At 41.5% G+C, this 23,013-nt stretch overlaps 2 protein-coding genes across 3 annotated transcripts in view; one reads left to right on the top strand and one right to left on the bottom strand.

Annotated features, from left to right (window-relative positions):
* Positions 1-4,559: 4,559 nt before the first annotated feature.
* Positions 4,560-6,099, bottom strand: LOC106580540 (39S ribosomal protein L41, mitochondrial). 2 transcript variants are annotated; one of them, XM_014161728.2, is made up of 2 exons: positions 5,860-6,099; positions 4,560-5,173 (listed from the first exon to the last, which is right to left on the bottom strand). In XM_014161728.2, exon 2 carries the CDS (start codon positions 5,133-5,135, stop codon positions 4,728-4,730), a length of 408 nt encoding a protein of 135 aa, XP_014017203.1. In that variant the 5' UTR covers positions 5,136-5,173; positions 5,860-6,099; the 3' UTR covers positions 4,560-4,727. The 2 variants fall into 2 exon arrangements, with proteins under 2 accessions (XP_014017203.1, XP_014017204.1); XM_014161729.2 differs by lacking the exon at positions 5,860-6,099 and adding an exon at positions 5,654-5,675.
* LOC106580549 (patatin-like phospholipase domain-containing protein 7) overlaps positions 5,958-23,013 on the top strand; it is a 33,206-nt gene continuing 16,150 nt past the window's right edge. The window contains 25 exon segments of the mRNA XM_045703284.1: positions 5,958-6,060; positions 8,671-8,723; positions 8,880-8,966; positions 9,225-9,321; positions 9,587-9,660; positions 9,914-10,011; positions 10,155-10,295; positions 10,686-10,845; positions 11,091-11,171; positions 11,441-11,569; positions 11,912-11,921; positions 11,924-11,991; positions 12,485-12,659; positions 13,108-13,200; positions 13,305-13,408; positions 13,545-13,703; positions 13,968-14,045; positions 14,316-14,521; positions 14,676-14,807; positions 15,200-15,323; positions 15,520-15,709; positions 15,889-16,029; positions 16,163-16,226; positions 16,350-16,518; positions 22,403-22,585. Coding sequence (XP_045559240.1) covers positions 5,994-6,060; positions 8,671-8,723; positions 8,880-8,966; positions 9,225-9,321; positions 9,587-9,660; positions 9,914-10,011; positions 10,155-10,295; positions 10,686-10,845; positions 11,091-11,171; positions 11,441-11,569; positions 11,912-11,921; positions 11,924-11,991; positions 12,485-12,659; positions 13,108-13,200; positions 13,305-13,408; positions 13,545-13,703; positions 13,968-14,045; positions 14,316-14,521; positions 14,676-14,807; positions 15,200-15,323; positions 15,520-15,709; positions 15,889-16,029; positions 16,163-16,226; positions 16,350-16,518; positions 22,403-22,585 — 2,883 coding nt within the window. The 5' untranslated portion in view covers positions 5,958-5,993.

Here is a 23,013-nt window from a genome sequence, read left to right as displayed (position 1 = left end):
GTGGTGAAATATGGCTACAAACAAAATAGATGCACAATGAAAGGTTTTGAATGTAAAACTGTCTGTGTTACGTGTTTACCAGTTTGGAGTTCTGTACTAAGAGTTTTGAAAATTCACCACATAGTTGTGAAAATAGTACCATAGCAATTAAAATAAACAGTATAGTGTAGTGTACAAGGCAATGCTGAAATACCTGGGTTGTATATAACAATATATTCCATTCATTATCTGAATTTCATTGATACACTGTAAGCTGATGAATTTCAAGCAGAGAGACAGGCGATACTGTATCAGTTGACAAGTCACGTAGAAAAGGTGATCTCGTACAATGTTGCATGGGGCATAAAAGGCATACAACTCCTTGCTAAGTTTTTACTGTAGTCAACTGCTTTACAATACCCCTACTTCTGATTGTCTTATGTATGTACTGTATGAGGACAATAAAACTGTAAGGCTGACATATTTCTCAACTTGCTCACAACCTGCCATTGGACACTTTTTTTTTTTAAGTCAAGTTATAGTCAAATACTATATGGAAAATGATATTTACCACCTACTATTCTTTCCATTCAGCACTTTAAAAAGAACAGATTTGAAATGTGTATCTTTAATTTTTTGCTATTGTATTAAATGGTAGTTAAAATGACTAAATGGTGAGTCTATCACTATCTGGTGTATTGGTGACTAAGCAAAATGTGCTCATGATATTTCAAGGAAAACTTTGATTTTCCCTGAATGACTCAGGGCTGAAAAATGTGTGCACATGTTAAAAGTGCTGAACATAAGATAGGGGCATTACAAGTGTTATCACCTTAGAGTTGTTTTACTTTAATACTGTACATCTGAAAAATTTGCCAAAGTGATTGAAAAAAACTGTAATGAAAATGTACAATACGTCTGTTAAGTAGAAACAAAAAGTATTTTATATACTCGAATGTACTACTATGATGATGACTTATGATTTTACTTCACAGTACGTTTTATACAAATCTGATATTGACAAGATCAGAGATATACTTTATGCAACAAATCAAATCAAAGTTTATTGGTCACATACACAGATTAGCAGATGTTACAGCAGGTGCAGTGAAATGCTATTGTTTGTAGCTCCTACAGTGCAGTTATACAATATCAATACAATACTAATATGCAAATAATACAGAAAGTCCAAAACAGAAAGAAATACATCCCCATGAGTGTACCACCCTCATTCAGGCCATGGATGGAGCATGCTATGATTTCAATCCAGACCAAGAGTAAAAAAAACTCTGGAACATTTTACTGCAGCAGACTATAAATGATGGTTAATTCTGGGAACATTGCTGTATTTAGAATGGTACTGTAATTCATCCCCACAGAATAGTGTACCATACAGTACCTTTAGAGTGCCAAAAACCTTTTGACCACTAGTGGGTGCATTGCATTGTTGTTTCTGGTATTTTGAGGTGTATACATTTGTTTTTATTAAAAATATTTTCCTTCTTTATTATTTTCCCCTAACCCTATCACCCCTCCCCTAATTGGAGTAAAGTAATGGACAAGAGTACTTAGGCTTTTACATACTATATACATTTTATGGACATGGTATATTTTACATTAGTTATATTTTTTTGTTCAGCTACCCTCAACCCCTCTCATCTGTCTCTGAAAACCATCCAGTTTTGATTTCTAATTGCCATATAATTTTCAACTGTGCTGTGATGTTTCACAAAAGTTCTGAACCTTTCTATTCTCATAGTTTCTAAGATTGTAAATTAAAGATAAACATTTTTGCTGAGTGTTATTATATTATTGATCGATTGACTATGACTTTTCAAATCATCCAGCTAAACATTGTTTATTTACTTTCTTTCATTTGATTACATTGTGAAATATGTCTTCAATGATCACATCTCTGATCACACATGGGATAGAAATTATGGAAATTTGATGTTCAGTCAATTTTTGATGGGTAGTGCAAATGTATTGCCTAATGTGAAAACAGTGTAATGTACAGTAATTTACAGTCCTGCAGCATAATACATTCAAAGAACAATTTTAAAACATTGATCTTAAATGTTTTGCTATTGGATTAACTGTTTTTTTAAACGACTAAATTGTTGTATTTTGGTGATCAAACCAATGGACGTATTATATTTCACAGTAAACATATTTTAGATTAATGGTTGTGTGGTGAAAAATGTCTACAAACAAAATGAATGCACAATGAAAGGTTTTGAATGTAAAACTGGCTTCGTGTTGCCAGTTTGGAGTTATGAAAATTCACAACATACTTGTGAAAATAAAATAACATCTGGGAATAATCTATTCTGAGTTAAATATATGCAAACACACACCCAACATTCTCACACAGATTACGTCACATGACAGCTGATTCTCAAATATTTTGATATTTTCTTGTGAACCTATTTAATCATGGGACAACGGTCAATGTTGTGGCATTTTGTCACCCTCTACTGGACCACACAGTTCATAAAAAGGCACAGAGATCACAATAGCAGAGTACATGGTATGTACCTTCACCTCACCTTCGAGCAAAGTGTGGGAACTGGGGCTAGACAGGGGCATGATGTGCACATGAAAACTTACCCCTTTACCACAACTTCCATGTCTGGTTGATTTTTAAAGGGGCATTCCAACAAAACAGTTTAGTAAAGTACTATATAATTGTAAAAGCGGTAATGTTTTGTCATTGTGTCAAACCGGTATTTTTCACTTCTTCCTCTAGATGTGGGCAGAGTGTGTTCCGTCTTAGCTTCCTACATGCTCCACAACTCCCTGGCCTATAGGGTCAACTGGTCTCCCAATCTCCCACTGCCAACTTCAATAAGATGACGCAGGACGTCGTGTTACGTACCTGAGAGCTTATCCCCACCACCTGCTAGCTCTGTTCTCTGTGGCATGCCCACTTCCCTGTCCCAACCCTTCTATGACCGCAAGCTGCAGGTGTTGCACTGTGACTTGCATGTGTGGCACTGTGACTGGACTCCACAGGAGGTCACTTTCACTGTGAAAGCCCAGGGGGGAGAGAGGAGCAATGGGAGAGGAAGATGGTTGCCAGGCAGGAGCATCAGCAAAGTAGTTGAGACTTGTTTAGTCTCATTGGTCAAACCCATGAAATCAGGAGGCAGAGACAGAAGAATGCAAATATTTCACCTGTGAGGAACGTACCTGCATCGCCTATTTGAATGTTCAAACAAAACAACCAGCACCAGTTTCAATTATTTTTTCAGAGCTTTTAAAAAAATTTTTTTATCAAATCTTGAAGATAGAGCACTTACAGTAAAAAGCAAAAACTGTGATACAAAAAACACTGTCACATGTTTAGATTTTTTTACTGAAAGTGCTATATGTTGAAAACTTTACTGCTGACGTATCATTTTTGGGGAGCATATCAACAGTGGACTAATGAACATTATACAATGTTTTTTGAGTGAACTATCCCTAAATTATGCTTGCTTCCCTGACAAGTGCATCATGGACTTGTTACAACTATGCTGAGAAATGTTCCAGGAAAAGCCCTTCTTCCATGTATATATTACTGAACAAAAAATGTCAAAGATTGTAAACATTCTGTGCAACAAATTTGAGAGAAATAAGCATGAAAGAAGTATGGAACATTTCTGGGATCTTGTATTTAAGATCATGAAACACGGGCCACTTTACATGTTGCGTTTATTTTTTTGTATATATATATATATATATATACACACACACTGAAAAATTTGCCATGGGTCCTCAGATCCTCAAAAGGTTCTACAGCTGCACCATCGAGAGTATGCTGACTTGTTGCATCACTGCATGGTATGGCAACTGCTCGGCCTCCAACCGCAAGGCACTACAGAGGGTAGTGCAAACGGCCCAGTACATCACCGGGGCCAAGCTTCCTGCCATCCAGGACCTCTATACCAGGCGGTGTCAGAAGAAGGCCCTAAAAATTGCCAAAGACCCTAGTCAGACTGTTCTCTCTGCTACTGCACAGCAAGCGGTACCAGAGCACCAAGCCGAGGTCCAAGAGGCTTCTAAACATCTTCTACCCCCCCCCCAAGCCATAAGACTTCTGAACATCTAATCAAATGGCTCCCCCTCTTTTACAGTGCTGCTACTCTCTGTTGTTATCATCTATGCAGTTACTTGAATAACTAACTACATGTACATATTACCTCAACTGACTCTGTACTGGTACCCCCCTGTATATAGTCTCACTATTGTTATTTTACTGCTGCGCTTTAATTACTTGTTACTTTTATTTCTTATCTGTATTTTTTTTAACTGCATTTTTGGTTAGGGGCTCGTAAGTAAGCATTTTACTGTAAGGTCTACACCTGTTGTATTCGGCGCGCAACTAATAAAGTTTGACACACACACACTTTACAATACAAATACTGTATTTGGATCCCCAGGTTTGTCTTTTGTGTGTGTCAGACTTGGTGGACATCTAAGCTTAGTTGGATATAATCATGTACTATGATCAATTGACCGTAATGATTTTGCTTAGTGCAAACTGACTACATTCGAATAACCTGTAGCCAACATCTAAAAAAAAATAAAGACCAAAACATAATATACATGTTTTAATAAGAAGTGCACATACTAGTACTTTCAGCCAGCACATTCACAATACACCAGGGTCCAGTAAAACAACATCTTGACCTCCCAACACAAACAAAATAAGTCAATGATCCTTAACGCTCAGAGTTCCAGATGGATCAGATTTGGTGGACTACTTAGCGTATAAAGTTCTTGGGGTAGAGTTTGAATAACTTTCCTTCCTGTGTAGGTTCAAACCCGTATTTCTCCAGCTGTTCCTTATCAAAGGAGCCTTCCTCAAAGTCTTTCTGGATCTGTGGGGCCACAGTCTCAGAGAACAGACCCTCAGGGGTGACAGCGGGCTCCGTTCCAGCCGGGGTGCGGTACGACACGTAGGGCTTGAGTTTGAATCCCTCCAAGTTTGGCACCACAAACTGAGGGATCATTGCCTGTACTGGAACAAATTTTCTGCTGGAGGTCAGTACTCCCGTTGGCTGTGCCCCTCTGCCTTTGTAGTGAGTCCTTGAGCCACGCTTGCTGGTGAATTCAGCCATACGATCTGCTCCTCTCACAAGGCCCCTTCGAAGAGCATTCAATACACCCATCGCATCGAAGAGTTTTGGTCTCGAGCTGGAGGACAAACCTGTATGGAGTCAATGAAATGGGTGAGATTACAACTGATCGTTTAAGCCTACTCTGGAAACAACAGTAAGCAGCTATCTAACTCACTGCGGTGAACCTAGCTACCTTTATGGTATCAGTTCTTCAACATTCGTTTAAATTAAGTAAATGAGACTAAGATGAAGAATGAGAAATCAATTGTTATATTCTTGACTTCCCAGTTTGCTACCCTGTGCAAATTAGTCAATTGTTGAGCAACTACTGCTTCGCTTTCTCGCTAGCTATTTTTAGCTAACTACTAGTAACTAACGTTAACGGTCGATGTTATCATGCCTGTACCGTTAACGTTAGACACGACTCTAATTACCACATGTTCCATGTAGTGATTCTTCCGGAAGAGATGGCTAATAATTGAAAACGTCTGAACATAGTTTCGTTGCTGGCTGTTATAACTAGCTAGCTAGATGTTTTTTGTCTCTTGTATGTTGATAGCACGAGTTACCTAGCTAACGTTAGCTACTGTAGCTGTCAAAACACATGGCATGAGTTAACAACACACTCTCCGTTTCTAAACAGCTGTAGTGCGGACATTAATTGTTGAAGTAGCTAGCTAGATCAACATTTGGGTAAAACGCACGATAGGCACTAGCTACATGACTTAGATTAATCTCACTTTAGCGATAATACGTGGAAATTCTACACACTCACCTTGAACAGTGCCCACAGGAAGATAGAGCGCACACGAAGACACCGACGTCAGAATAAAACGTTTTGTTATTGGTTGGATTCAGTCAGTGGTAGCCAATTGGAATTCCAGATACTGGCAGTGATTAACCAAGGGAATGAAAATAAATGTGCACAAGACTTTGACAGTGGAGAATAAAGTGGAACGTTTGGTAATACGAGCCAGTAAGTGATAATATTTTAATTTAACCATATAGTGTAGTGCAATTCCTTTGTGTTTATTTGACTGCATGGCAACAAAACTGCATAGCGGGATTTCGAATGTATATTTGTCTGTCAGTCAGTCCATTGAGTTCTGCGTGGCAGTTGTTAAACAAATGGCCATATAGCGGAGCGAGTTAAAGTTGGTTTTATATTCACACATTCGGACATTCAACAGACATTCGCCAAAAGCCATTTAAAAATGTAAAAATCAATAACTAATTTACCTTTTGTCACAGACACATCAAACTAGATATGATTTATTCTATAAATGTGTAGCATAATTTTACAATCGGTTTTGAGTAGAAATTCTAGTTTTTATTTTATAGAAATACATACAATCTATAAAATCCCATTTGAAGTGGTATAAATCAATAACTAATTCACCGTTTGTCACAGAAACATCAAACCATGTATGATTTGTTCTATAAATGTCTAGCATACTTTTACAACCTTTGCTTTGAGTAGAAATTCCAGTTTTTATTTTATAGAAATACATACAATCTATAAAATCCCATTTGAAGTGGTATAAATCAATAACTAATTCACCGTTTGTCACAGAAACATCAAACCATGTATGATTTGTTCTATAAATGTCTAGCATACTTTTACAACCTTTGCTTTGAGTAGAAATTCCAGTTTTGTTTTGATTGAAATACATCAAATCTCAAATATTGCATTTAAAGATGAAGAAATCAATAACTAATTCAGTGATTGTCGCAGAAAAAAGTGAAAATATGCATTCATTTGCAATAACTTTAAAGAAATGTTCATTTCAAGTGCAATTTGTTCTATATGAAGTTACACAATGTTTGCAAATAGTTATTTCTGCAAGCAATGTGAATTGAAAGGGATATGGTAATACCTTCACAGAACAGCGCAAACTGGCTCTAACCAGAATAGAAAGAGGAGTGGGAGACCCCGGTGCACAACTGAGCAAGAGGACAAGTACATTAGAGTGTCTAGTTTGAGAAACAGATGCCTCACAAGTCCTCAACTGGCAGCTTGATTAAATAGTACCCGCAAAACACCAGTCTCAATGTCAACAGTGAAGAGGCGACTCCGGGATGCTGGCCTTCTAGGCAGAGTTGCAAATAAAAAGACATATCTTTGTCCAGTGTCTGTGTTCTTTTGCCCATCTTAAACTTTTATTTTTATTGGCCAGTCTAAGATATGGCTTTTTCTTTGCAAATCTGCCTAGAAGGCCAGCATCCCAGAGTCGCCTCTTCACTGTTGAAAACAAGGACATTTCTAAGTGACCCCAAACTTTTGAACGGTAGTATATATTATGGTTCACTCTTTGATTTCCTTATCTCCACATGTGGAGTATCCATGTTGATCCTCTTGGTTGTCTTGGTCCTCTTGATCCATCCACCTGTCTTCTTTGTTAGTCAGGCCTTATCCCTTAGTTTTTTCCTGTAATCTAATTTAATATGACTGAAGATGCAGAATTTTATGCCAGGCACCTTCTAATAGGGTATAACAGACTCGTTAGAACTTTGACCACATGGCCTCTAGACAGACTACATGCCCTCTATCAAATCAAAACTGTAATGTTTACTCAAAACAAAGGTTGTAAAAGTATGCTAGACATTTTATAGAATAAATCATACATCGTTTTATGTTTCTGTGACAAACGGTGAATTAGTTAATGATTTATACAGTGTTAAATTGCATTTGATAGATTTTATGTATTTCTATCAAGTCAAAACTGGAATGTTTACTCAAAACAAAGGTTGTAAAAGTATGCTAGACATTTATAGAATAAATCATACATAGTTTGATGTTTTTGTGACAAACGGTGAATTAGTTATTGATTTTTACATTTCTTAATGGCTTTTGGTGAATGTCTGTTGAATGTCTAAAAGCAACTTTACCTCGGTATATAGCCGTCCACTGCCTGGACCTATGAGCACCAATTTAATATCTGGGATTAAATGTAATTGATTGGAAATATAGTCTTATTCTTCCATATTTCTTCCATAGATACATTAAGGCAAGGGAAACGTTCGTAGAGTGGTATGCCTGTGTTTTGTCAGTTTGTTGATCAAGGCACAGCTAGGCAAAAAGTCCAGTTCTTGAAAACAATCCTGCAGTGCACCTGCTCAGTATTTTATGAACTAGGTTAAATCAGCCAAATTTGATATTTGATATACTCAGGTCTTATACAGGCCTTATTTGATTTGACTTTAAACCATTGTTATGCCTGTCATGAACAATCTGTTTACTTTGGTGTGTAGTGTAGCCTCCTTGTTTGTGGGTGAGTCTATTCAAGTATGCAAGTGCAGTGGCCAGAGGGTGTCTGGCTACAGAGTGCATCAGAAAGTCACACTGTGGCAGTTCTCTGTGACTACAGCCAGTGAGTGATCCAGTGTTCTCATTTCTAATCTGTTTTGTTAGGGGAAGTTTTGCCTTAATTACTTTTTAGGAGTTCAATAATTCACACAATGCACCTTTAACCCCATTCCCTTCTGATTAGGCATATCACTGTATGGAATGATTGAAGTGTGTGAGAAAGACTTTCTGATATTTTCTACAGTCTCTTCCACTGTGACCTTGTTTTGTTGTTGCCAGGAATGGATGACAAGGTGGATGACAAAGATGAGGACAGCTGCAGTACATACCCAGTAATAAACCAAGTTTTATGTCTCCTACCCACTCTATGAGGCAATAGTCTACCCTGTCTAATATGCAGTCTTTGATTCCATTCCTCTATCTAACCTCCTATATGCCTGGTCATGAATACACATCAGATGAAAGTTTGTTTCCTTTTGGTTTTGTAGAGCCTGGTGCCTCTTGGCAGTGAAATCAAGGCCAGGATGCAACATTGGGTGGAGGACAGAACAGAGACTGCTATGCCATTGCCATTGGTAGGTAGCTACCCAACAATTTATTCTCCAGCACTTACTCTGCAAAAAATGCTTTTGTGGCTGTTCTTAGATCAGCATGCCAAAAGCCTACTGTTTCTGTGTCCCAAATTGCTCCCAGTGTAGGCCTACTAGGGCTCTGGTCTAAAGTAGTGCATTTTATAGAGAATAGGGTGTCATTTGGGACAAACACCTAGCCAATATATTAGTATGGATGTGGTTTGGTTCACGCCAAATAATCATGTTCTTTTCCCCTCCCAGTGGACTGGTGTGCTGATCGTAGCTGTACTGGCTGTGGTGGGAGTGTCTCTCATAGGCGTTGTTGTGTTTTTATTCTACCGAAGATACAAACAGTACAGTCTGTATTGCCTGCCTCCATTCCCTCATAACTGAAGAGCTTACTATTTGATTTAGTTGTTAGAATCAGTTGTTGTACAGTAACTACCTACTTGTATTAGCAAATATTTGAAACCAAAATATTTGAAACCAGTAAAATAGTGAACATTGTTCAAGTTTGTAAAATTGTAATGAACCCCCCAAAAAACTGTAAATTAGCTCTAAAAGCCATTTATACGTTAATGTCATTAATATGTTCATGACATCTTTCTGTATGTGATTTTCAGAGGAGCAGCAGCCTCACTATCGCTTCAGGAAAAGAGACAAAGTTATGTTTTATGGCAGAAAGATCATGAGAAAGGTCAGTCCCTCACATATTTTGTCTAGTGTGTCTCCCATAACTGTTTGGCGTTATTGTCAGTATAAATAGAACATAGAGACACAGTAGATTGTCTGTATGTTAGGCTCTACTGTAGCCTGGTCAAGCGGACTGAGCACTGCGCTCTGGTTTCATTTCACTTCACTTGTCAGAATGTGAGCTACCGCGAGATCAGGCTGGTTCCACAGAGTATATTTAAATTTAAAAAAATTCTCCCTGTTTTTCTCCATACCAGGTGCAGACCTTGTCCTCTACCTCAACCCCTATCTCTACTTCAGGGTCCCAGAAGCAGCGAATCAGGAAGAGAACTAAAGTCCTGTCTATAGCACGAAAGTGAGTCATGACTACACTGTGTATTCAGATGATACCTGAAGTGATAACCTCTCTTTTCCTGATGGTGAACAATTTGACCAAGTTTTGTTAGTTTTAAGGATGAGTTTGAATGCCACGCACTAAGGCTAACACTTGTGTCCCAGAATCCTACGCATTAGGAAGGAGCCTTCCACCCTGGTGGCTAAGGAGCCCCCTCCCTCTCTGCTGGAGGCTGACCTCACAGAGTTTGACGTGCAGAACTCCCACCTGCCCTCTGAGGTGCTCTACATGCTCAAGAACGTCAGGTGAGGGAACCGCAAACATTCGTCAACACCTAGACCAGGGATACTCAAATCTGGACCTTGAGTCCAGTTACACTGATAATTCTCATTCATGCACTTTAATCCAGACTGTCATTGTAAATAAGAATTTGTTCTTAATTGACTCGCCTGGATAATTATTATTATTTAAAAAAAATAAGTTAAACAACAACAAACCCAGGACACCTGGTGAGTTCAATTAACTACCAGGTAAAAACAAAAACCAGAAGTGTACCTGGACTCAAGGTCCAGATTTGAGTATCCCTCACCTAGACTGAGTAAATGATGAGTTCTCATGTTGTAAGGTGTTGCATTACCAACAGTTGTGTTAGCAAAGCCTATGAGTGATAACCCCTGTGTAATCCATCTCGCCAGGGTCCTGGGCCACTTTGAGAAGCCTCTGTTCCTGGAGCTGTGTCGTCACATGGTGTTTGTGCAGCTCCATGAGATGGAGCCTCTCTTCCGTCCCGGGGACATAGACGACAGCATCTACGTGGTGCAAGATGGCCGTCTGGAGCTCTGCATACATGAGAGTGTAAGGTCTCCACATGCTATATCTATTTGGTGCTGGAGACAATGTTATTTCACCTCAATGAATAGGAAAATGACGAATGTATTTGCAGTGATTGAAAGGAAATTGTATTCCATATTTGACAAACATTTCGCCCCAAGGTCATGAGGTGAAGTGATCTCCGCCATTACGATGCGTTTACAACTACATGTATTGTGTATGTAAAATTTGACAGTCAAATGCAAATGAAATGTATTTTGGTGTTATAGGATGGGACAGATGTGGTTGTGAAGGAGGTGTTGCCAGGAGACAGTGTCCACAGTCTGCTCAGTATCCTGGATGTCATCACTGTACGTTACGCTTTCCACTCTGTCATTTACCCTTTGACTCAACTAGCGCATGTTTATATATCCGCTCCACTCTGATAAGTACCTAAGACACAGGAGGCTGGTGAGGGGTAAACGACTCATAGTAATGGCTGGAATGGAAAACCATGTGCTTGATGTTTTTTATACCATTCCATACAAGGAGCCCGTCCTCTGGTTTAAAGTGACACCAGCCACCACTGAACTAAGCTAGAATGAATTCCTCTCATCATCTACCACCTTATGCATCCCAGGGTCACTCAGCCCCCTACAAGACTGTATCTGCCAGAGCTGCAGCCCCTTCTACCATACTGCGTCTTCCAGCTGCTGCCTTCCAGTGTGTGTTTGAGAAATACCCAGAGACTCTGGTCCGCGTTATCCAGGTACTGTGACTATCAATGACAGACTGTCCTGGTGTGCGTCCCAAATGGCACTCTATTCCCTGTATAGTGCACTACTTTTGACCAAGGCCCATCTGATTCAGTGCCATTTGGGATGTGGTCTGTAGACAGGGAAATCAGCGATTATATAATATCACTTAAATACTGGAGATTACACCCCTGACTGGTTTGTATGCAACTGAAACATTATTCTGTAGCTACACAGCTAACCGCAAGATACAACATCGCTGAGTATTTAGTATCTTCAGGGAAACAGCCTGGCTGTACTCTGTTCTGCTCTCCTAAAACAGTGGGGCCGTTGTTACATTTTGTTGTCCTTTCTAGATCATCATGGTGGCCTGCAGAGAGTGACCTTCCTAGCCCTTCACAACTACCTAGGTCTCACCACCGAGCTCTTCAATGCGGTATGAGACACACACACACACATACACAGAGACCTCAATAATGAAAGATGATCCATGACTGGGTAATCTCGTGGGCAGACTACGTAAACATAAATCGTATCGTAGATCTGACAGACACAGACACTGTATTTATACTATGGTTGCCGACAGCTAACGAGCAGAAATAGTTCCGGTGCTTGGGTTTTTCGACACTTGTTATTTGGACAAATTATGTTTTCGCAGGTTTTAGCATATTTTGAATTCTCAGAAGGGGACGGGACATTCAGCCCATAGACTGTCCTGTAACTTGCAAAGAGAGAGGGTGGAGCGCCTCGTTACAGTTCCGCTCCTTATTCTAGCATCTCCTAATGTCTTCTTTTAACATGTATGGACCCAGCAGCTCACCAATTACTCAAGACTTTAGCTCTGGGTTAACCTGAGATTAATGACTGGGTATTTAATCTTTGAAGGGAATGCATAAACCTGATGGTTCTCTGTGTGTGTTGTGTTTCAGGAGAGCCAGGCAGTCCCCTTGGTGGCAGTGCACAGTGTGATAGGTGAAGCTAACCCTAACAGGGGTCTACACAGACAGCACTCCCGGTCTGAAGAGGCTGGGCCTGAGAGAGGGGGTTCTCAAAGACAGACTCAGTCTGAAGAGTCTGGCCATGAGAAGGGGCCCAGTGACACAGGTCAGTTATTATGGGATGGTCATCTCACTGGTCAATCTCAGCATCATAACATTGAATGATCATTTATCCTTTGGTTTTGCATAGGGTTCCATAATTCAGGTAACTTTCTCCCCAAAAAACAAATCCCAGTTGAAAGATTCCTGAAATCAGGAGGGTCAGGAAATTGGGAGGGTATCCGGGAATCCTCGGATATCCTCGGATCCTCAGCAGAAAATCCGGGAATCCTCCAACTGGGGTTTCTGGGAAAACGTGGCAATTTCGGGAAAGCTACTGGAAATGTGAAACTCTAGTCTGGATTATGTCTGGATTACATTTGGAACACTTTATCATGTAAATATTGATCCAGATGGATAAATGTGTAGGTTGTTATGTTATGTCACTATGAACAATGGTGGCTTTCTGGAAACACACATACTCATGGTGTTGCTGTATGGTTGTGGTGTTTCAGAGAATGGGGAGAGGAAGTCCTGTCTTTTAGATACCATCCCCACCACTAAAGGAAAGAGGTCTCGCTCTCAGTCCACTCCTGTGGCAGTGTCAAGTAAGCATCCTTTACCTCATATATATATATATACACACACACACACACCTGTACTATACAAGCCCTGCTCCGTGTGTCTGAATGCTCTCTCCTCACACTCTCAGGTGTCACGTCTGCTGACCTCAACGTAACGTATCAGCGAGCCAGAATACGAGAAGCAGCAGCTAAAGCAGAGACACCACCAGGAAGTCCCCAGGTCCCACACAAGGTATATGATCCACTGGAATCTTAATGGACACCTCTCACTATGTAGTAACAAAAAAGTTATAAAGATACATGGAAAATCACAAAGGCTTTTCTCTTTCTCTCTCTCTCTCTCTGTCTCTCTCTCTCTCCTTCATCAGTCCATTCTGAAGAAGAGTGTGACTATGCTGCATACTCCCTCTGCTGTGTATCACTACCACGAGGCTGGAGAAAGTCAGTCAGGCCACATCCACCACAGCAAGATCAACACCATCTTCCAGGCTGCCAAGAAGGACCTGCAGCGCCTCATACAACTACAGGTACTACATGGCTCCCTCTGGGTCTCAGTACACACTCTAACTCTGGCCCCGGAGAGAGACACCATGTGCAGGCTTTTGTTCCAGTCCAGCATTAACACCTGATTCAACTATTCACAGTTCCGATTGAAGACTGTTATTGCTTGATCAGTAGCTGCCCTGGAACAGAAGCCGGCACACACTGCATCCTTCCAGAGACTTTGGACATTCCTGCCATAGAGTCAATGTGTATTTTCTGACCCTCTCTTCTCTGTCTCTTTCTGTCAGGACCTCAGTCTGCTGGAGGGCAGAGTGACTCTGCGTCAGGTCAAAGCTGGCTGTGTGGTGAACAGCCAGGGGGACCAGGTCAGTCTGTCTGCATGCTGGTGGTGGTCCATAGCCCTGAGGCTAGAGCTTAGCTCACTACAACGTCTACTTCTTCTCTCTCAGCAGCACTGGCAGAAACAGTCGTCCGTTTGTCTCTGCGTGTTATAAGTGGTTTATTTATGCGTTTCAAGTAGCACCCTATTCCTTATATAGTGCACTGATTTTGACCAGGGCCCGTAGGGAATAGGGAGCCATTTAGGACGCACCCATTGACATTATGTACATCTGTGTCTCTGTTCCCTCTGGCAGGATGTGAGTGTGCAGTTTGTGATCTCGGGGGCGCTCCATGTGTACCAGAGGACGATCGACCGGGAGGAGGACACCCTGCTGTTTCTCACCCACCCGGGGGAGATGGTGGGTCATCTGGCCGTGCTGACCGGTGAACCCCTCATCTTCAGCGTCCGAGCACACAGGGACTGCACCTTCCTGTCTATCTCTAAAGCTGCCTTCTATGAGTATGTGTCCCCAGTGCACAGACACTCTCTGTCAATGTCTGATGGCAATGTTGTCACTGTAATTGTCATCTTTGTCCCAGAGTCCCACCTGTTGGTGTGCATGTTTTTGTGCACAGTAGTTGCTATCTGAATATGTGAATGTGTGTCTATGTAGGATCATGCGCGAGGAGCCCAGAGTGGTGCTGAATGTGGCTCACACCGTGGTGAAGAGAGTATCCTCCTTCGTCAGGCAGATAGACTTTGCTCTGGACTGGATGGCTCTGGAGGCCGGCCGCGCTGTCTACAGGTACCTGCTGAATAGCATCAAAGTACATACAGATGTAAGATCTTAATTTGTGCCGGTTTGCTACAGCAAGAAGATAATCCTGCACCAACGAGGAAATGTGAATTATTATGTTGATTATAATTCATGGAATTTTTTTAGGAGATAATAAGTTTTTTTGTAAGGGAAAATCAAGTCTGATATTTCAAAGTGGAATTACATACTTCAGAAGCCTTTTTAAACCTCAAATATAAGTTATTCTGCAACAGGGTGATCAAATTAAGATCCTACATCTGAACAGAACACTAGAATGGACATTGGCATCGTAGCAACATGACATAATGGCTCTCTATGCTAAATGGACTCATGTCCTCTATCTGTTCCTCTGTCTCACCTCTATACCCACCCGTTCCTAGGCAGGGAGACAAGTCAGACAGCACCTTCATCGTCCTCAGTGGCCGCCTACGTTCTGTCATCGCAAAGGATGATGGGAAGAAGGCGTTGACTGGGGAGTATGGTCGCGGTGACCTCATTGGGGTGGTAAGTGTTCTAGAATCCCATATTATTTATGGGTTATGTATTTACCTCTAGTTTGGTCCCAGATCTTTTTGTGCTATCATGTCCATTTATTGTCACCCATTGTCATAGCATCTGGGACAAGACTAATTTAACTCGACATTCCAGAGATAGAACCCTTTATTAACTGTTGTTCATTTAACTTGTGTGGTGTCCTCAGGTGGAGGCCCTGACCCATATGAACTGAGCCACTACAGTACACGCAGTCAGGGACTCTGAGCTAGCCAAGCTGCCTGAAGGGGCCCTCAGCTCCATCAAGAGGAGGTATCCACAGGTAGTGACCAGACTCATCCATCTGCTGGGTCAGAAAATCCTGGGGAATATGCAGCAGGGTAACGGACCCTTGGCAGGTTAGTGTACATTCAAAACATGTGTGTTCCATGGGGATTGTGTGTCTGTGTGCCTGTGTGTGTGTGTTGTTCTTGTATTTTGTCTGTGTGCCTGTGTGTGTGTTGTTCTTGTATTTTGTCTGTGTTAACCACCCATGATGTCTCCCCCATACCACTGTGTTCCTTCCCCCTGTATGTAGCTAGTGGCCTGTTCCCCAGCAGTAAGTGGGATTCAGGGAACCCGGCCTCTAACCTGTCCACTGTGACCATCCTGCCTGTATCATTGGAGGTACCTTTAACAGCCTTCACACTGGAGCTGCAACATGCACTCAGTGCCATTGGTACGTACCACGCTAGTACTCCTCCAGTTCCACCAATCCCAGTGACTCAAACAGCTTTCCCATTGTGGGACAATAAAGTGAACTACTGGTCAACATTCAGTATGTACCATTTTTATTTATGTTGGTCCTTTAGGTCCCACCTTACTATTGACCAGTGACATCATCAAACAGAGACTGGGTGCTGCCGCACTTGACAGGTAGAAATGATGTCATAATGTCAGGCATGCACTCTCTTATCTGCTTTAGCACATTAGTGTCAAGATCAGCTCATTGTCATAGTTGATGAAAACACAAACACATCTCACCTCTCTCCTCTATAGTGTGCATGAGTACCGTCTGTCCAGTTGGCTGGGGCAGCAGGAGGACATCCACCGCATTGTTCTCTACCAATCAGACGATACCCTAACCCCCTGGACCCAGCGCTGCATCCGTCAGGCCGACTGCATCATCATTGTAGGACTAGGAGAGGCTGAGCCCACTGTGGGTGAGGTACAAAACGCATAGCGTTTTTAAAACTTTTTTCTTTAACTTATATGGGCTAGCGTCCCACCTGCGGGACATAGACAGTGAAATATCAGGGTGGAAAATTCAAAAACAACAAAATGTCATAATTCAACTTTCTCAAACATATGACTATTTTACACCATTTTAAACATACACTTCTCGTTCATCTAACCACATTGTCCGATTTCAAAAAGGCTTTACAGCGAAAGCAAAACATTAGATTATGTTACGAGAGTACATAGACAAAAATAATCACACAGCCATTTTCCAAGCAAGGACGTGTCAATAAAACCCAACACACAGTGAAATGAAGGACTAACCTTTGACGATCTTCATCCGATGACACTCCTAGGACATTATGTTACACAATACATGTATGTTTTGTTCAATAAAGTCCATATTTATATTCAAAAACAGCATTTTACATTGGCGTGTGATATTCAGAAAATGTATTCCCACCAAAACGTCTGCTGAATGTGCACATCAATTTACAAAAATACTCATCATAAACGTTGACAAAATACATAACAATTATTTTAAGTATTATAGATAGACTACTCCTTTATGCAACTGCTGTGTCAGATTTTAAAATAGCTTTACGGAGAAAGCACATTTTTCAATATTCTGAGTACATAGCTCAGCCATCACGGCGAGCTATTCAGACACCCGCCAAATTCGGGGCAACCTAAACTCAGAATTAGTATTAGAAATATTGTATTACCTTTGCTGATCTTTGTCAGAATGCACTCCCAGGACTGCTACTTCCACAAGAAATGTTGTTTTTGTTCCAAATAATCCATATTTATGTCCAAATACCGTTTTGTTCGTGCGTACAGATCACTTATCCAAAGGCATAACGAAAAGTCAAAATGTTCCATTAACGAAAAGTCTAAATGTTCCATTACCGTACTTAGAAGCATGTCAAACGCTGTTTAAAATCAATCTTTATGGTATTTTTAACGTAAAATTGCAATAATATTCCAACCGGACAATAGCATATTCATTCAAGAAGAAAAAGACGGAGGGGCGAGCTCGCGGGACCGAGCATATCCAATCCCTTTGTTGCCAGGCAGACCACTCAGTAACTGAGCTCCTATACTCTGCCCAGTGACAGGAAAATGCTCAAACCACTTTCTGAAGGCTTTAGACAGCCAATGGAAGCCTTAGGAAGTGCAACGTCACCCCACAGACACTGGAGCTTCGATAGAGAATCAAAAGAAGAACTACAATTCTCAGACTTTTCACTTCCTGCTTGGATGTTTCTCAGGTTTTTGCCTGCCATATGAGTTATGATATACTCACAGACACCATTCAAACAGTTTTAGAAACTTCAGAGTGTTTTCTATCCAAATATACTAATATGCATATTCTAGTTTCTGGGCCAAAGAAGTAACCTGTTTAAATTGGGTACGTTTTTCATCCGGCCGTGAAAATACTGCCACCTAGCCCAGACAGGTTAACCTTTATTTAACCGGGAAGTCCCATTCAGAAGACCTCTTTTTTACAAGGAGAACCTGAAGAAGGGCAGCTCAATAAAGAATCAACATATAAAACCTTATCTGCCTAATTGGAATTAGGATAGTCAAGGGACTACTTTGTTTAAAGCAATATCTTATCAAGTGAAATTACTGGTTGTGTGTGTGTGTGTGTGTGTGTGTGTGGATTAGTGAAGTGTAAAGGGATTCTTAATTAGCTTTGTTAGGTTTAACCCCTATTAAAGTAAGTCTGTTAATTAGGGGTTGAATGACTGATGCTCTAGCGTAATGAGGAAGGAGATTAACAAAGCTTGTCTCTTTTACCCTTTAGAGACAGACTTTACAGTGTGTTGCCTGTAAAATAAAAAATCTGGCAATGTTTTTTAGAACCCAATTCACACAGTCCCATTTTTACCACTTTCTTGCCAGGATAAGCCTTTATGTCTCCTGTGCACATGCCGGCATGTTTAGGAGTATGAGTAGATGTGGGCCGATGTGGACAGACATCTATTTTAATAAATCACCTGAATATTTTATTATTTTAATTTTACTTTTTTTATTTCACCTTTATTTAACCAGGTAGGCAAGTTGAGAACAAGTTCTCATTTACAATTGCGACCTGGCCAAGATAAAGCAAAGCAGTTCGACAACATACAAAAACACAGAGTTACACATGGAGTAAAACAACGTACAATCAATGACGCAGTAGAAAAAAATAAGACTATATACAATGTGAGCAAATGATGTGAGATAAGGGAGGTAAAGGCAAAAAAGGCCATGGTGGCAGAGTAAATAAAGTATAGCAAGTAAAACACTGGAATGGTAGATTTGTTATTTGAAGAAAGTTCAAAGTTAAAATATAAATAATATGGTGCAAAGGAGCAAAATAAATAAAATAAATAAATACAGTAGGGGAAGAGGAAGGAGTTTGGGCTAAATTATAGATGGGCTATGTACAGGTGCAGTGATCTGGGAGCTGCTCTGATAGCTGGTGCTTAAAGCTAGTGAGGGAGATAAGTGTTTCCAGTTTGAAGAGATTTTTGTAGTTCGTTCCAGTCATTGGCAGCAGAGAACTGGAAGGAGAGACGACCAAAGGAGGAGTTGGCTTTAGGGGTGACCAGAGAGATATACCTGCTGGAGCGCGTGCTACAGGTGGGTGCTGCTATGGTGACCAGTGAGCGGAGATAAGGGGGGACTTTACCTAGCAGGGTCTTGTAGATGACCTGGAGCCAATGTGTTTGGCGACGATTATGAAGCGAAGGCCAGCCAACGAGAACGTACAGGTCGCAGTGGTGGGTAGTATATGGGGCTTTGGTGACAAAACGGATGGCACTGTGATAGACTGCATCCAGCTTGTTGAGTAGGGTATTGGAGGCTATTTTGTAAATGACATCGCCAAAGTCGAGGATTGGTAGGATGGTCAGTTTTACGAGGGTATGTTTGGCAGCATGAGTGAAGGATGCTTTGTTGCGAAATAGGAAGCCAATTCTAGATTTAACTTTGGATTGGAGATGATTGATGTGAGTCTGGAAGGAGAGTTTACAGTCTAACCAGACACCTAGGTATTTGTAGTTGTCCACAAATTCTAAGTTAGAACCGTCCAGAGAAGTGATGCTGGACAGGCGGGCAGGTGCAGGCAGCGATCGGTTGAAGAGCATGCATTTAGTTTTACTTGTGTTTAGGAGCAGTTGGAGACCACGGAAGGAGAGTTGAATGGCATTGAAGCTCGTCTGGAGGGTTGTTAACACAGTGTCCAAAGAAGGGCCAGAAGTATACAGAATGGTGTCGTCTGCGTAGAGGTGGATCAGAGATTCACCAGCAGCAAGAGCGACATCATTGATGTATACAGAGAAAAGAGTTGGCCCAAGAATTGAACCCTGTGGTACCCCCATAGAGACTGCCAGAGGTCCGGACAGCAGGCCCTCCGATTTGACACACTGCACTCTGTCAGAGAAGTAGTTGGTGAACCAGGCGACGCAATCGTTTGAGAAACCAAGGCTACTGAGTCTGCCGATGAGGATGTGGTGATTAACAGAGTCAAAAGCTTTGGCCAGGTCAATGAATACGGCAGCACAGTATTGTTTCTTATCGATGGCGGTTACGATGTCGTTTAGGACCTTGAGCGTGGCTGAGGTGCACCCATGACCAGCTCTGAAACCAGATTGCATAGCGGAGAGGGTGCGGTGGGATTCGAAATGGTCGGTAATCTGTTTGTTGACTTTCGAAGACCTTAGAAAGGCAGGGTAGGATGGATATAGGTCTGTAGCAATTTGGGTCAAGAGTGTCACCTCCTTTGAAGAGGGGGATGACAGCAGCTGCTTTCCAATCTATGGGAATCTCAGACGACACGAAAGAGAGGTTGAACAGGCTAGTAATAGGGGTTGCAATAATTTCGGCAGATCATTTTGGAAAGAAAGGGTCCAGATTGTCAAGCCCAGCTGATTTGTAGGGGTCCAGATTTTGCAGCTCTTTCAGAACATCAGCTGAATGGATTTGGGAGAAGGAGAAATGGGGGAGGCTTGGGCGAGTAGCTGTGGGGGGTGCAGTGCTGTTGAATGCAGTAGGGGTAGTTAGGTGGAAAGCATGGCCAGCTGTAGAAAAATGCTTATTGATAATTCTCAATTATAGTGGGCTTATCGGTGGTGACAGAGTTTCCTATCCTCAGTGCAGTGGGCAGTTGGGAGGAGGTGTTCTTATTCTCCATGGACTTTACAATGTCCCAGAACTTTTTAGAGTTTGAGTTGCAGGAAGCAAATTTCTGTTTGAAAAAGCTAGCCTTGGCGTTTCTAACTGCCTGTGTGTATTGGTTTCTAACTTCCCTGAAAAGTTGCATATCGCGGGGGCAGTTCGATGCTAATGCAGAACGCCACAGGATATTTTTGTGTTGGTTAAGGGCAGTCAGGTCTGGGGAGAACCAAGGGCCATATCTGTTCCTGGTTCTAAATTTATTGAAAGGGGCATGCTTATTTAAGATGGTGAGGAAGGCATTTAAAAAAAAAAAAACAGGCATCCTCTGCTGACGGGATGAGGTCAATATCCTTCCAGGATACCAGGGCCAGGTCGATTAGAAAGGCTTGCTCGTTGAAATGTTTCAGGGAGCGTTTGACAGTGATGAGTGGAGGTCGTTTGACCGCTGACTCATTACGGGTGCAGGCAATGAGGCAGTGATCACTGAGATCTTGGTTGAAAACAGCAGAGGTGTATTTAGAGGGCACGTTGGTTAGGATGATATCTATGAGGGTGCCAGTGTTTGCGGCTTTGGGGTTGTACCTGGTGGGTTCATTAATAATTTGTGTGAGATTGAGGGCATCAAGCTTGGATTGTAGGATGGCTGGGGTGTTAAGCATGTCCCAGTTTAGGTCACCTAGTAGTACAAGCTCTGAAGATAGATGGGGGGCAATCAGTTCACATATGGTGTCCAGAGCACAGCTAGGGGCCGAGGGGGTTCTATAGCAGGCGGCAACGGTGAGAAACTTGTTTTTGGAGAGGTGGATTTTTAAAAGTAGAAGTTCAAATATACACCATCAAAAGAAATCCATTATTCATTTGTTTTAAGAAACATTCAAAGAATAATGAAATGCATTTTCAAATGAACAGAATGGAATATTTTGAGCTTAATTATGTTATGCCGCCATGTGCAGCCATGGTGGCATCATCCAAATGAAATCATGTTATTTTGTTCATTTAAACAGACAAAACACACCTACCCTAATTACAGTCAACACCCATATATTTTATAGTAAGAATATAATGGAATATTAACGAATAAAATACAAAGAATATTTTTTCCACACACAACTGTCATATAAAAAAAAGGTGATATTTTGAAACTGAGCCCAAGGCAAGCTCATGATTTTTTTAAATACACGTTTCGTATCTTTTCTACCCTCACTCTGTTTTGTTAAGGAGCAGGCATACGGTCTTACATTGAGTCTCTTCATCATGATACCCATAGAAAAGAATAGCTTGTGATCATATTTCAAACTCCACAGGCTTTTGGACTATTTCATTCTCTGCTGTCTGATTGCTATGAAGGGATAATATTGATGGGCACCCAATCCCTCTTATATAGTGTACTTCTTATAAAGCTACTACTGAATGTTTGAACACATGTGGATCTGGTCCAATAGTTTATTATTACATGATGGATAGGACGTTGTGTGAGATGCAGCTTGTGACAGAAGACTTTAGAGTTTCACAGCTATTTGTATTTCCAGATAACATTTCCACCCAGCTGTCAGGGACATAATGACTTGGGATGTGTTGCAGATGGCTATGGGGCTCTGGTCCAAAGTAGTGGCCTATATAGGAAATAGGGTGCCATTTGGAAAACAACCTTAACTCCACTGTGGGTATGACCCTGTTGTCCCTGTGCTGTGGCCTCTGTCCCCTAGTTGGAGCGGATGCTGGAGGGCAGTGCTGTGCGGGCACAGAAGCAGCTGGTTCTGCTGCACAGGGAGGATGGTCCCCCGCCCCAGGGCACTGTTGACTGGCTCAACATGAGGAGCTGGATCTCCAAACACCTGCACCTCTCCTGTCCACACAGGGTCTTCTCCAAGAGGAGCCTGCCTAAACTGGTACCTTGTGTGTGTGTGTATATATATATATATATATATATATATATATATATATATATATATATATATATACACACACACACAGGGACACACAGGCAGGCAACGCAAGCGCACACACACACACACTTTTCCAAGAGCAGCGTGTCCAAGCTGGTACACACACACCTCAGCCAGAATAATCCCAGCTCCTCTCACTAGGGAATATTCAACCTACTTCTTGGTCTTGGTTCAATCTGCTTCACTGCTCATATGATGTAGGTCTCAGAAAGAAGCCTGTAAAGGACAGCCTTGACCTAGTCTGTTTCCCAAATGGCACCATGTTTCCTATATAGAGTACTACATAGCACTCAAAAGTAGTGTACTAGGGAATAGGGTGCCAATTGGGATGAATCACTAGTTTGCAGACTCTTCCCCTCTACCTCTGGTCT

Source organism: Salmo salar, chromosome ssa20, assembly GCF_905237065.1.
Source record: "Salmo salar chromosome ssa20, Ssal_v3.1, whole genome shotgun sequence".
Classification (NCBI taxonomy): Eukaryota; Metazoa; Chordata; class Actinopteri; order Salmoniformes; family Salmonidae; genus Salmo; species Salmo salar.
Note: the sequence above shows the minus strand (reverse complement) of the source record. Positions and strands in the feature narration are given on the sequence as shown.

Excerpts from the sequence above, each read along its gene's own strand:
- LOC106580540 (XM_014161728.2), bottom strand. The coding sequence starts at position 5,135 with ATGGGTGTATTGAATGCTCTTCGAAGGGGCCTTGTGAGAGGAGCAGAT.